Genomic DNA, 13451 nt, shown 5'->3' with positions numbered 1-13451 from the left:
TAGTCACCGGCAACCAACCAGAAAAGGTCCCTTTTACAGTATTCCCACTCTTTGCCTCTTGCCAGTCAGCCAATTTTCTATCCATGCTAGCATCTTTCCTGTAATACCATGGGCTCATATCTTGTTAAGCAGCTTCATGCGCTGCACCTTGTCAAAGGCCTTCTGAAGATTCAAATAAACAACATCCACTGCCTCTCCCATGTCTATTTGCCTGTTATTTACTCAAATAATTCCAACAGCTTTGTCAAGTAAGATTTCCTCGTGAGAAAACTATGCAGACTTTGGCCTATTTTGTTGTGTGCCTCCAAGTACCCCAAAACCTCGTCCTTAGTAATAGTCTCCAACATTCTTCCAACCACTGGAGTCAGGTTAAGTAGCCTATAATTTCCATGCTTCTGCCTCCCTTTCTTCTTAAAGAATGGAATGACATTTGCAATTCTCCAGTCTGTTGGAACAATTCCAGAACTGAGTGATTCTTCAAAGATCATTACAAATACCTCCACAATCTCTTCTACTACCTTGTTCAGAACCATGGGGTGTAGTCCATATGGTCAAGGTGACTTATCTACCTTCCAACCTTTCAGCTTAACAAGATAACAGGTAACTCACCTTAGTAAAAGCAATGACATTCAACACTCTCACATTTCTGACATTCTGCTAGTGTCTTCCACAGTGAAGACTGATGCAAAATACTTAATAAGTTCATCCGTCATTTCTTTGTCCTCCATTACTACAGCTCCAGCATCATTTACCAGTGGTCTGATACCCACTTTCATCTGTCTTTTAATCTTTACATTTCTGAAAAAGCTTTTTGTATTATCCTTTTTATTATTTCATGTTTCCTCTCTTCATGGCATTTTTAGTTGCCTTCTGTTGGTTCTTAAAAGCTTCCCAATCTTCTACCTTCCCACTAATTTTTGCGATACTATGTGCCCTCTTTTATGCTGTTTTTGACCTCTGCTGTTAGCCAAGGTTCCACATCCTCCCTTTAGAACACATCTTCATCTTTGGGATGTACTTTTCCTGCACCATCGGAATTTTGCCCATAAACACCAGCCATTGTTGTTCTACCATTACCCTGCTAGTATCCCCTTCCAATCACATTTGGTCACCTCCTCTTTCATGCCTCTGTAATTCCAGTTATCCCACTGTAATACTGATACATCTAATTTTAGCTTCTCCTTCTCAAACTGCAGGGTAAATTCAATTATATTATTATCACTGCCTCCAAAGGATTCCTTTACTTTAAGTGCCCTAATCAAATCGGGGTCACATAGGAAAGATGTCAACAAAATAGAGAGAGTACAGAGGAGATTTACTAGAATGTTACCTGGGTTTCAGCACCTTAGTTACAGAGAAAGGTTGAACAAGTTAGGTCTTTATTCTTTGGAGCGTCGGGGGGACTTGATAGAGGTATTTAAAATTATGAGGGGGGATAGATAGAGTTGACGGGGATAGGCTTTTTCCACGACGCCTCTTTTTCCAAGAGGACATGAGTTGAGAGTTAGGGGGCAAAAGTTTAAGGGTAACACGAGGGGGAACTTCTTTACTCAGAGAGTGGTAGCTGTATGGAATGAGCTTCCAGTAGAATTGGTATAAGCAGTTTCGATATTGTCATTTAAAAAAAATTGGATAGGTTTCTGGAAAGGAAAGAAATGGAGGGTTATGGGCTGAGTGCAGGTCAGTGGGACTAGGTGAGAGTAAGCATTCAGCACGGACTAGAAGGGCCGAGATGACCTGTTTCCGTGCTGTAATTGTTATATGGTTATACTACATAACACCCAATCCAGAATTGACATCCTCTTAATGGGCTCAACCACAAGCTGCTCTAAAAAGTCATCTTAAAGGCATTCTACAAATTCCCACTCTTGGGATCCTGCACCAACTTGATTTTCCAAATCAATTTGCATATTGAAATCTCCTATGATTGTTGCAACATTGCTCTTTTTACATGCTTTTTCTATCCTGTGATGTAATTTGTAGCCCACATCCTTGCTACTGTTCGGAAGCCTGTTTATAACTTCCTTGAAGGTCTTTTTACACCTGCAATTTCTTAACTCTACCCAACAGGATTCTACATCTTCCAAGCCTATATCCACATTTCTAAGGATTTGATTTCATTGTTTACCAATAGATCCAACTCACACCATCCGTCTACTTGTCTGTACTTTCAATACAATGTGTATCCTTGGATGTTAAGCTCCCAACTTTGATTCTCTTTCACCCACAACATCAGACCTGCCAATGTCCAACTGCGCTGCAAGATCACCTACATTATTCTGCATAATGTGTGCTTTCAAATATCACACCTTCATTCCTGTATTTATCTCCTTTTTTGATTCTGGTCTCCTGTTACACTTTAACTTATACCACTGACCTCAATTTTGCCCTACCATCTGCCTGTCCTTCCTCACTGTCTCACTATGCACTGCATCCAGTTGTCCCATTCTCAGCCCTATCACTCCAGTTCCCGCCCCACTACCAAATTAGTTTAAACCTGACAGCACTATCAAACTTGCACACAAGGACATTCGTCCCCCTCAGGATCATAGAGTCATATAAAAATACAGCACAGAAACAAGCCCTTTGGCCCATCTGGTTGGTGCTAAAACCATTTAAATTGCCTACTCCCATCAACCTGCATCGCAACTATAGCCCTCAGTACCCCTACCATCCAAGTACCAATCTAAGCTTCGCTTTAGCATTGAAATCAAGCTCATAAGCACCACTTGTGCTGGCAGCTTGTTCCACACTCATACAACTGAAGAAGTTTCCCCTCCTGTTCCCCTTAAACTTTTCATCTTTCACCCTTAACCCATGACTCTTGGTTCCACCCAACCTCAGTGGAAAAAGCCTGCTTGCATTTACCTTATCTATACCCCTCATGATTTTTCAAATCTCCTCTCAGTCTCCTATGTTCTAAGGAGTAAAGTCCTAATCTATTCAATCTTTCCTTATAACTCAGGTTCTCAAGACCCAGCAGCATTCTTGTAAATTGTATCTGCACTCTTTCAACCTTATTTACATCTTTCCTGTGGGTAGGTGATCAAATCTGCTCACAATACTCCAAATTAGGCCTCATGGTCATCTTATACAACTTCAACATAACATCCCATTTCTTGTACTCTATACCTTGATTTCTGAAGCCAATGTGCTTGGAGTGACGTTGACGGTGGTCTTGGATGAAAGCTAAATCCAAGACGTCCCTTTCTGGAACCAAGCACTGTTCCTTGGGTCCAAACCCTTCCTAGTGAGTGAGGAACTGCCAAACCCCCAGAACAGTTCATGACTCCAGAATTCTTTTATGGTGGGGCTAAAGGACTGATACTCATAGCTTTCAACTTGGAAATATGGAAAGTGGGATTGATCTTCAGGGTTTTGGGGAGCTGCAAGGTGTAAGCCTCTGTGTTTACTTTCTTGAGAATCTTAAAGAGTTCAATGAACTTGGGTGCTAGTTTCCTAGACTCCTTCCAGAGAGGCAAGTCCTGAGTTGATAGCCAGGCGTCTTGCCTAGGCTGCAAAGCTTGTCCCTATCTTCTCTTGCAGTTGGCGTTCAATTCAGCCTTCCAGGTAGAGGCCAATAAAACCTCCCTCACCCTAGTCCATTTCTCCCTGCAGCGTATCTCCCTCACCCTAGTCCATTTCTCCCTGCAGCGTATCTCCCTCACCCTAGTCTATTTCTCCCTGCAGCGTTGAATTAGATCTTTGGCCGCAGAAACCCCAATCCCAGCCTCCTGCTCAGGGAAGAGTGGCAGAGATTACCCAAAGTGGCATTGGAATGGGAACATCCCCTGTGCAGAACGCTGTAAAGTGTTGTGGGTAACTTTTGCCCGCATCAAGCGATTGCGCCACTTGTCTAGTTCTTCCGACACCAGGCATCTCAGGGTTTGTTCCATATCTTGGTTCACCCACTCTGTCTGGCCGCTGGAGTGCGGGTAAAACCCGGAGGAAAGGCTCACTGTACCCCTGATCAGCATAGCGAATGCCTTCCAAAAACGTGACGCAAATTTTGGACTATGATCCGAAAAAATTTCCACCAGAAATTCATGGATCTTGAAGACCCAGTGGCGGACAGTCACAGCCACTGATGGCAGTTTATCCAATGTTATGAATTTGCAGGCTTTCGAAAAACAATCCACAATTATCATGATGATAGTCTTCCCCATGGAAGGTGATGTATGTAGACCGTGGAGATTTGCGCCCATGGTCTTTCTGGAACAGTTAGAGGGTGAAGGAGAACCTGTAGTTGGTGCAGGGCTCCATGTTCCGGGCGCATACCTCACAAGCCTGCACATATTGTCAGACACAAAATGCTGGTAGAACACAGCAGGCTAGGCAGCATCTATAGGGAGAAGCACTGTCGACGTTTCGGACCGAGACCCTATAGATGCTGCCTAGCCTGCTATGTTCTACCAGCATTTTCTGTGTGTTGTTGTTTGAATTTCCAGCATCTGCAGATTTCCACATATTGTCAGACCTCTTTAGCCATTCCAGGCCACCACTATCTCTTCTTAATGAACACGAGGGTTCTGACAACCCCTGGGTGAGCGGTCATTCCAGATGTGTGTCCCCTTGAGGCACCTTAGACCTGATGGAACTTGGGATGAACAGACAACTCAGAGAACTGTTCTTGGGAATCTCCCCTTGTTCATTGGCCTTGCGAACAATGCGTCAGTTCCCCAATGAATGGGCACTATCACCTTAGCCTGGGGTAAAATGGTGGTAGGCTGCTCCTCTCTTTCATTGAACTGACAAGACAAGGCACCCGGTTTTTGATTCTTTAACCCTGGTCAATAGGTCAGCGTCCTTTTGACTATGTGACTGTCTCTTGGTCTGTCATGTGACATCACGCATTTGGTCAATTTCACAGACGTCCATCTATCGATTAACATTTGACCGATTAATGCTGTGCACATGAAAGTGGTCATTGTTTTCAGGTGACTACAAGTCAAGCAGACCTATTCAGCTGCACTGGACATGAGAGTTGCTTTGTTCCAACCTCCAGGAATTTCCTTAATTACAGCAGTGGTGCCAAGGATGCGATCTGAGCCACTCACTCTTCTGGAACACCCGTTCACATTTCAACAATGAGCATAATTGGAAAAGCTAAGGAATACAATGATTCACAGTGCCCCTCGAATGTTTGAACTGCTTTCTCATGGAAAAAACATCACTGATCCTAATTTTAAAAAAGCCAGCATTTTGCGGTGTGTGTGTGGTCTAAACACATATGACATCAAACGACACCAAAGTTTGGTGAGTCCTGATTTACCCTTTTTGAAATCTTATGGGGGACTTGTGAGATTAGATGGGTCTCATTACATTCCTAAACCATCAGCTATTGTGCAACGATTGAGATTCAGCACTCGTATTCAGTTAGAAAATGAATCAGTTTGTTGCTGAGTTAAGAAAGCTGAGTGAATTTTGTGATTTTGGCACTGTTGAAGAAGATATGATACATGATCGCTTGGTCATTGGTGTGAGTAATGTTCGCATTCTATTGGCAGAATCTTAGGTTAGACTTTGACATTACGGAAGTCATGTCAGGTAAGAATGCAGTTTTGTTGCAACAGTGCGAAGTACAAGGAGAAGCGAAGTCCCCATCGCCTACAACTGCAGCAGATTACACTGACCTTACAAGGTGTCCCTAGCTGAGAAAAAAAAGAGAATTATATGCTGGCTTTCTGATGTTACCGTTGCGGTGAATTTTACCAGAGGCCTACTGACTATCGGCACCAAGACAACATCTGCCATACCTGCCAAAAGAAAGGACACTTGGCAAGAGCTTGCCAATCTCAACTTCTGATCAAATCAGAACGTTCATGGTTAGAGAGCCGGAGGCTTCCATAACACACTCAGATGGTTTAGGACTACTTCCCCCTTTAAGGATGGGTTTAAAGATAAACAGCAGGCCCATATCCTTTGAACTTGACACTAAATGTACTATTACTCTATGCAGTGAAAAGGCATGGGTAGATATGTTTGGCCGTGACTCTTTGAAGACACTTTTAGCACCACATTACAGACTGAAGACTTAAAAGATGGAGCTGCTTGTTTGTGACAGTGTTCTACTTGAGCATGAGAATCAATCACACCAATTAACACTGCATATCACTAAGGGAGAAGGGGTGAACTTACTTGGGTGTGATTGACTACAGCAAGGTGTGCTTCAGATGAAAACTGAGATGTTGGTTGAGAACTTACTCAAGTGGTATAAACATCTTTTCAGCAATCTGATTAAGGTAAGCTCAAGGATATAAAAGGACATCTTCCAGAAGTAGGCACAGCCAAGCTAAAGTTCTTCAAGGCATGTTCCCTGCCATGCATGCTTGGCCCCAAAGTTGAGGCGGAGCTTACGCAGTTACAACAAAAACAGTGTGAGATTTTCACTCTGGGCAGCCCCTATTGTGTCAGTAGTCAAGACTGAGGGGAGCATAAGACCATGTGGAGATTGCCAGGTCACAGTGAATTCATGCCAACCCATACAGATTACTGCACTGGATGTCCTGCTTTTCAGCTTTTTGCCTGGCTCCCAATACTCTAACTTCAGAACTTTCTTACCTATGTCATTGGCGCCAATATGTACCATGATTCCGACTGTTCACCCTCCCCCTACAGAATGTTCTGGACCTGATACGAGACACCCCTGACCCCTGGTGCCTGGGAGGCAACATACCATTTGGGTAAACACGAGGAAATCTGCAGATGCTGGAAATTCAAACAACACACACAAAATGCTGGTGGAACACAGCAGGCCAGGCAGCATCTATAAGGAGAAGCACTGCTGACGTTTCGGGCTGAAACCCTTCGTCAGGACTCATTTGGGTCCTTCTTTCACGTGCACAGAATCTGCTTTCTGCTCTTCTAATTATGGAATCTCCTATCACAATTACACTTCTTTTCTCCCCTTTCCCTTCTGAAGTTCTTTCCACCCCCGCCGCCCTGACAGCATCCATTGTGGTATACTTATTATTGAGAGGAGCGGCCTCAGGATTACTCTGCACCGGATGCCTGTTCCCTTTCCCTCTCCAACAGTCACCCAGGTACCTGCCTCCTGCAACTTAGGGGTGCCCACTTCCCTGTAGCTCCTATCTATCACCTCCTCATTTTCCAATATGAGCCTGAGGTCATCGAGCTGCAGCTCCATTTCATTAACATGGTTGCTAAGGAACTGCAACTCCATTTCATTAACATGGTTGCTAAGGAGCTGCAGCTCAATGCACTTCATGCAGATGTAAGCCTCCCAGAGTCCCCAGATCTCACACAAAGAACAAAACGCTACCTCTGGACCTTTTCTGAGCCCACTAACTAAGTACTAATGGAAAAGAAACCAGTAGAAATGTTCCTTTTACTTCGTCTTTGCTTGCCCAAACTTGTTGAGCCAAAGCCTGAACACTCTAAAATTGATCCGCTCCAACAATGGCCACGTTGCTTATACCTCCCTTCTTTTTAAAGCCCCTGTGCAGATAGCAGCCCACCAAAAAGAGCTGAATGCACCAGCCCTGTTTTTTTAAACTTCGCTCTGTGTCACCAATGAAAGACATCTCTCGTTAATTGCAGCTTGCTGGGAAGATTCAAAAACAGCAGTGCTCTTTTTAAACATCGCCGCTGCGTCACCAATGAATGCTGACTCCAACCCACCAAAAAAAGCTAAAAGCATCAGAGTTCTTTTTACATGACCAACAAATGACCTTTCACACTGATTGCAGCTCGCCATTAGAGGTAAGTTTGTTTTTTACACAGTGTGTGTGGAGCACCCCTGCCAGGGGTGATGATAGAGGCAGATACATTAGGTGCATTTAAGAAACTCTTAAGACACATGGATGATAGAAAAAAATGAGGACTATGTAAGGGAAGAGTTAGATTAACTTTAGATTAGGTTCAAAGGTCAGCATACCATCAATGAAAAAGCTACAAATTGCTGAAATGGATTGGACCCCTCCGTGCATTTTGCAGATACTTTTATATATCACACACAACCCCAGTGTAGTCTGTAAAAGCTGCCCCCATGAAGCTACCCCACAAACCCCATTATAACCCAACATCATCCTTGCCAATTGAAATCAGACTTACAATGTAAAATGACTCAGATATTGCGCTAAACTTGCTCAGAATCTCGGAATAGAACTTTAGATAAGTGAATACAAAAAGACGACTTTAAGATTGTTGGTCTTAAAGAAGGTATAGAGGGAGAAGATCCAACAAAATTCTTTCAAAAATGGATCCCCGAAACTTTGGAAATGGAAGAGGGAAGTCAGTTAATTGAAATCGAAAGAGCTCATAGAGCTTTAAGACCAAAGCCCCAACAAGATCAAAATCCACGATCAATCTTGATAAAATGTTTAAGATATCAAGATAAAGAAAGGATCTTGAAGGCAGCTGCTCAAGGTGCCAGAAAGAGAAATGGGCCATTGATGATAGAAGGGAAAAGAGTTCTTTTCTATCCTGATATAAGTTATGACCTTTTGAAGAGGAGGAAGGAATTTAACCCAGTGAAAAAAATCTTACGGGAAAAGGGTTATCAATTTATACTGAGCTACCCAGCAACACTGATAATCTTTTTGGATGACGAAGAAAGAAGATTTTTTACTGATCATCGGAAAGCAGAGGAGTTTGTACAAGAACTTCCAAATATTCGTTAGACGCAGTAAAGAATTTATGGAAGCAAAATGGATTAAAGATGAAGACTGAGTAAGGGAATGGACTTGATGGATATTTAAGAGTAGAAGAATATACAAATATACTTTAATTAGGGAGTAGGGATATCAATTTTTTTTTCTTCACTTACATATATCTTTTTTTTCTTTACTGGGGAGCTGCGGGAGCTTCTGATTGATTGCTGAGGGATTCACGTGTGTAATCATAGCGATTGCCATGACCTGTAAAATGGAGGGGGGTAATGTTGTGTTTTTATTCACTCACAACATTAGTAGGGGGGAATTTTGTTATCTTTTTCTTTACTATCTATCTTTCTTCTTTTATTCTTTTTTTGCCTGGATGATTGGGGGGGGGGGGGGAGACACATAGCAACATGGAGAATTTTAAAGAGATTCCCCAAGGTACTATGAGAGCTGAGATATTACTTATTGTTATAGACTGGAGTAATCTTGTTAAAAATAATGACTAAATTACTGAACTTTTAAAGTTTTAATGTTAATGGGCTTAATAGACCGGTGAAATGAAAAAGAATTTTAACATATATTAAGAAAATGAAAGTAGATATAGCCTTTTTGCAGGAAACACATTTAACAGAGATAGAACACCAGAAATTAAAGAGAGATTGGGTTGTAAGTGTTATTGCACTTCATTTAATTCAAAGGTGAGGCGAGTTGCAATTCTGGTTAATAAAGCCTTACCAATTAAAATACTAAATGTCCTCATTGATTCCGCGGGGAGATATGTGATTATACATGGTCAAACCTTTTCGGAATTATGGACTCTTATGAACATTTATGGACCAAATGAAAATGATGCAAAATTCATACAAGAAGCTTTTTTTTTTAAATTTGGCTGACGCACATGATAAAATATTAATAGGTGGAGACTTTAACTTTTGTCTAGACCCAGTTCTAGATAGGTCAATTAAGGTTGTTACAAAATCAAAAGTAGTAAAACTAACTTTATCATTGATGAAAGATTTAAATTTGATTGATATATGGAGAAGAATTAATCCAAGAGAAAGAGATTATTCATTTTATTCAAATAGACATAAAACTTATTCAAGGATTGATTTTTTCTTATTATCAATGAATATTCAGGATAGAGTGAAAAGTGTGGAATATAAAGCGAGAATACTGTCAGATCATTCTCCTTTGATAATGACAATGATAATGATGGATAAAGAGGAACTGATTTATAGATGGAGATATAATTCAATATTATTAAAACGTCAAGATTTTTGTGACTTTATGGAAAAACAGATTCAATTTTTTTTGGATACAAGTTCACATTCAGTTGAAGATAAATTCATATTATGGGAAGCAATGAAAGCATATTTGAGGGGCCAGATAATAAGTTATACTTCTAAAATTAAGAAGGAATATAAGGTAGAAATAGATCAATTAGAAAAATAGATGACAAAATTAGAAAAAGAATCTCAAAGATATATGACAGAAGAAAAATGAAGACAGCTTGTCAATAAGAAGCTACAATATAATACGCTCCAGACACACTGAACAGAAAAAGCAATTATGAGAACTAAACAGAGATATTATGAATTAGGTGAAAGATCACATAAGATTCTTGCTTGGCAGTTGAAAACAGAGCAGGCTTCCAAAACAATAAATGCAATTAGAACAAGTGCAAATAAAATTAATTATAAACCTTTAGAAATTAATGAAACCTTTAAAAACTTTTATTCCGAATTATATCAGTCGGAATCACAAAATGAGGTTGTTGAGATAGAAAGATTTTTATCACAAATAACTCTTCCAAAATTGAATTTGGAAGAACAGAAAGGACTAGATATGCCTTTTACATTAAAAGAGGTTGAAGAAGCTCTAGGATCGCTCCAGAGTAATAAATCTCCAGGAGAAGATGACTTTCTGCCTGAATTTTATAAAACATTTAAAGATTTATTAATCCCTCCCTTTATGGAGTTAATATACCAAGCAGAAAGAACACATAAACTTCCAGAATCTTTTTCGACAGCGATTTTAACAGTATTGCCAAAAAAAGATAGAGATCCTTTAAGACTAACATCATATAGTCCTATCTCTTTGTTGAACACGGATTATAAAATAATAGCAAAAATTTTATCTAATAGATTATCTAAATATTTACCAAAATTAATACATACGGATCAAACAGGCTTTATTAAAAATAGACAATCGACAGACAAGGTAACTCAGTTATTTAGCATAATTCATTTGGCACAAAAGAGGGAGGAAATGAGCGTGGCAGTTGCTTTAGATGCAGAAAAAGCATTTGATAGATTGGAATGGGACTTTTTATTTAAGGTATTGGAAAAATACGGGTTAGGAAAATCTTTTATAAACTGGATTAAAATCTTAAATACTAATCCCAAAGCTAAAATAGTGACAAATGGCCAAATTTCAACATCATTCCAGTTAACAAGGTCAACTAGACAAGGCTGTCCATTATCACCTGCCCTATTTGTATTGGCAATAGAACCATTAGCTGGATTAATTAGAACTGATTCAGATATTACGGGCTTTAGAGTTAACCAGGAGGAATATAAGATAAATCTATTTGCTGATAATGTTCTGATTTATCTAACAAACCCATTGGATTCGTTGCATAAATTATCTTTTAGATTGGAAGAATATGGGAAAATATCAGGGTATAAAGTAAACTGGGATAAAAGTGAAATTTTACCCCTTACTAAAGGAGATTATAGTCAATGTCGATTAGTAACTCAATTTAGATGGCCGATAAATGGTATAAAATATTTAGGTATAAGAGTTGATAACGACATAAAGAATTTATGCCATTATCAATAATGCCATTATTGAAAAAATACAAGATCTTGATAAAAGAATGATGTTACCAATAACATTAGTAGGCAGAGTTAATGCTGTAAAAATGAATATATTTCCTAGATTACAGTATTTATTTCAACATTACCAATACAACTACCGCAGAAGTTTTTTTCAAGAGTTGAATCAATGTGTGAGGAAATTTCTTTGGAAAGGTAAGAGGTCAAGAATATCGTTGGAAAAATTGACATGTAAATTTGACCTAGGAGGGTTACAACTCCCAAATTTTAAGAATTATCTTAAAGCAAATCAACTTAGATTTATTGCATCTTTTTTTGATGAAGATAAACCGGCATGGATTAGAATAGAGTTAGATAAGATAGGAGAAAATATACCAGAAGATTTTATATAAAAATGGGAATCCAGATGGATACGGGAAAAGAAAGAAGCTCTTATATTAAAACATTTGATTGATTTATGGAATAAGATAAATGTTGATGATGAGATAAAGAAATCTTTATTAGCAAAGAGAACCCTAATTCAAAATAGACTCATTCCTTTTACAATGGATAACCAACTTTTATATAACTGGTTTCAAAAAGGGATTAGATATATAGGTGACTGTTCTGAAGGGGGTAAATTGATGTTGTTTGATCAACTAAAGAATAAATATCAAATATCAAATAACACTCTTTTCTGTTATTTCCAATTAAGGGCTTATTTAAGAGATAAACTGGGTCAAACAGTGTTAATGTCGAAGCCTAATGAAATAGAAATTTTAATTCAAAAAGGAAAAATTTAAAAATTTACTTCTTGTATGTACAATTTGATTCAAAAACAGACAATTAAACAAGGAATTCATAAGTCAAGACAAAAATGGGAAACTGATTTGAATATTAAAATTGATGAAATAAGTTGGTCAAGACTATGCCTTAACAGTATGACAAATAGAATAAATGTCCGACTTAGATTAGTACAATACAATTTTTTACATCAATTATATATTACACCACAAAAAATAAATAGATTAAACCCAAATTTATCTGATCAATGTTTTCGATGTAATCAAGAAATTGGTACTTTTTTACATTCTACTTGGTCTTGTTTTAAAATTCAACCTTTTTGGATAAATTTAAGAGTTTTATTGGAACAAATCATTGGAATACAACTTCCACATAACCCAATATTATTTTTACTAGGTGATATTGAAGGGATAAAACCGAAACTTAAATTGAACAAATATCAAAAAAATTTTATAAAAATTGCATTGGCAGTAGCCAACAAGACTATTGCAGTTACTTGGAAATCAGATTCATACTTAATTATGGACCGTTGGAATAATGAAATTTTTAGCTGCATTCCACTTGAAAAAATTACTTATAATATAAGAAATGAATATGATATATTTCTGAAAATTTGGCATCCTTATTTACAAAAGGTAGGATTAAATATATTGGCCCTTTGAAGATAAAGTTATTAGCCATTTGGGGAAATAAATAAATATATATATTAAAGTTATTTTGAATTCCATGGAACATGTGGGGATCTTCCGATATCCAGGCAGCCTTTCTTTCTTTCTTCTTTCTTTTTCTCTTTTCTTTTTTTTCTGATGGAAATGTTAAGGGGGGAAGGGTTAAGGGGAGGGGGAGGGCTGATATTATACTCTATTATTCTATTCATTCTATGTAATTATCTTAAAAATTGAATAAAAATATATTAAAAAAATTTAAAAAAGACGACTTACCTAACTTGAGTAAGGGATAACTTATATTGAAATATTCCTCAAAGAATGAGAGAATTGACCCTGTTATGCTTAATGCATAATCAGCATCACCATCCATTATGTGTTTTTTACTTGCCCACACACGAATCTGCAGAAAGTATTTGAATTTAAAAAAACATAATTTATAACTAAACTTTCATGAGAAGTGCATGCAAAACTGCACCAATTCCAAGTACAGTACAAATATGTCAAATCGGGTCAAATTATGCAAGCAGATCAAAATATATGCA

At 38.5% G+C, this 13451-nt stretch overlaps 1 protein-coding gene across 2 annotated transcripts in view; it reads right to left on the bottom strand.

Moving 5' to 3' along the window:
* LOC140740049 (aminopeptidase Q-like) overlaps nt 1-13451 on the bottom strand; it is a 140730-nt gene that overhangs the window by 76056 nt on the left and 51223 nt on the right. For both annotated transcript variants that reach the window (XM_073068889.1, XM_073068880.1), the window contains exon 4: nt 13183-13309. In XM_073068889.1, the coding sequence (XP_072924990.1) occupies nt 13183-13309 (127 nt within the window). The remainder of the gene's footprint in view (nt 1-13182; nt 13310-13451) is intronic.

Source organism: Hemitrygon akajei, chromosome 2 (genome assembly GCF_048418815.1).
Source record: "Hemitrygon akajei chromosome 2, sHemAka1.3, whole genome shotgun sequence".
Classification (NCBI taxonomy): Eukaryota; Metazoa; Chordata; class Chondrichthyes; order Myliobatiformes; family Dasyatidae; genus Hemitrygon; species Hemitrygon akajei.
Note: the sequence above shows the minus strand (reverse complement) of the source record. Positions and strands in the feature narration are given on the sequence as shown.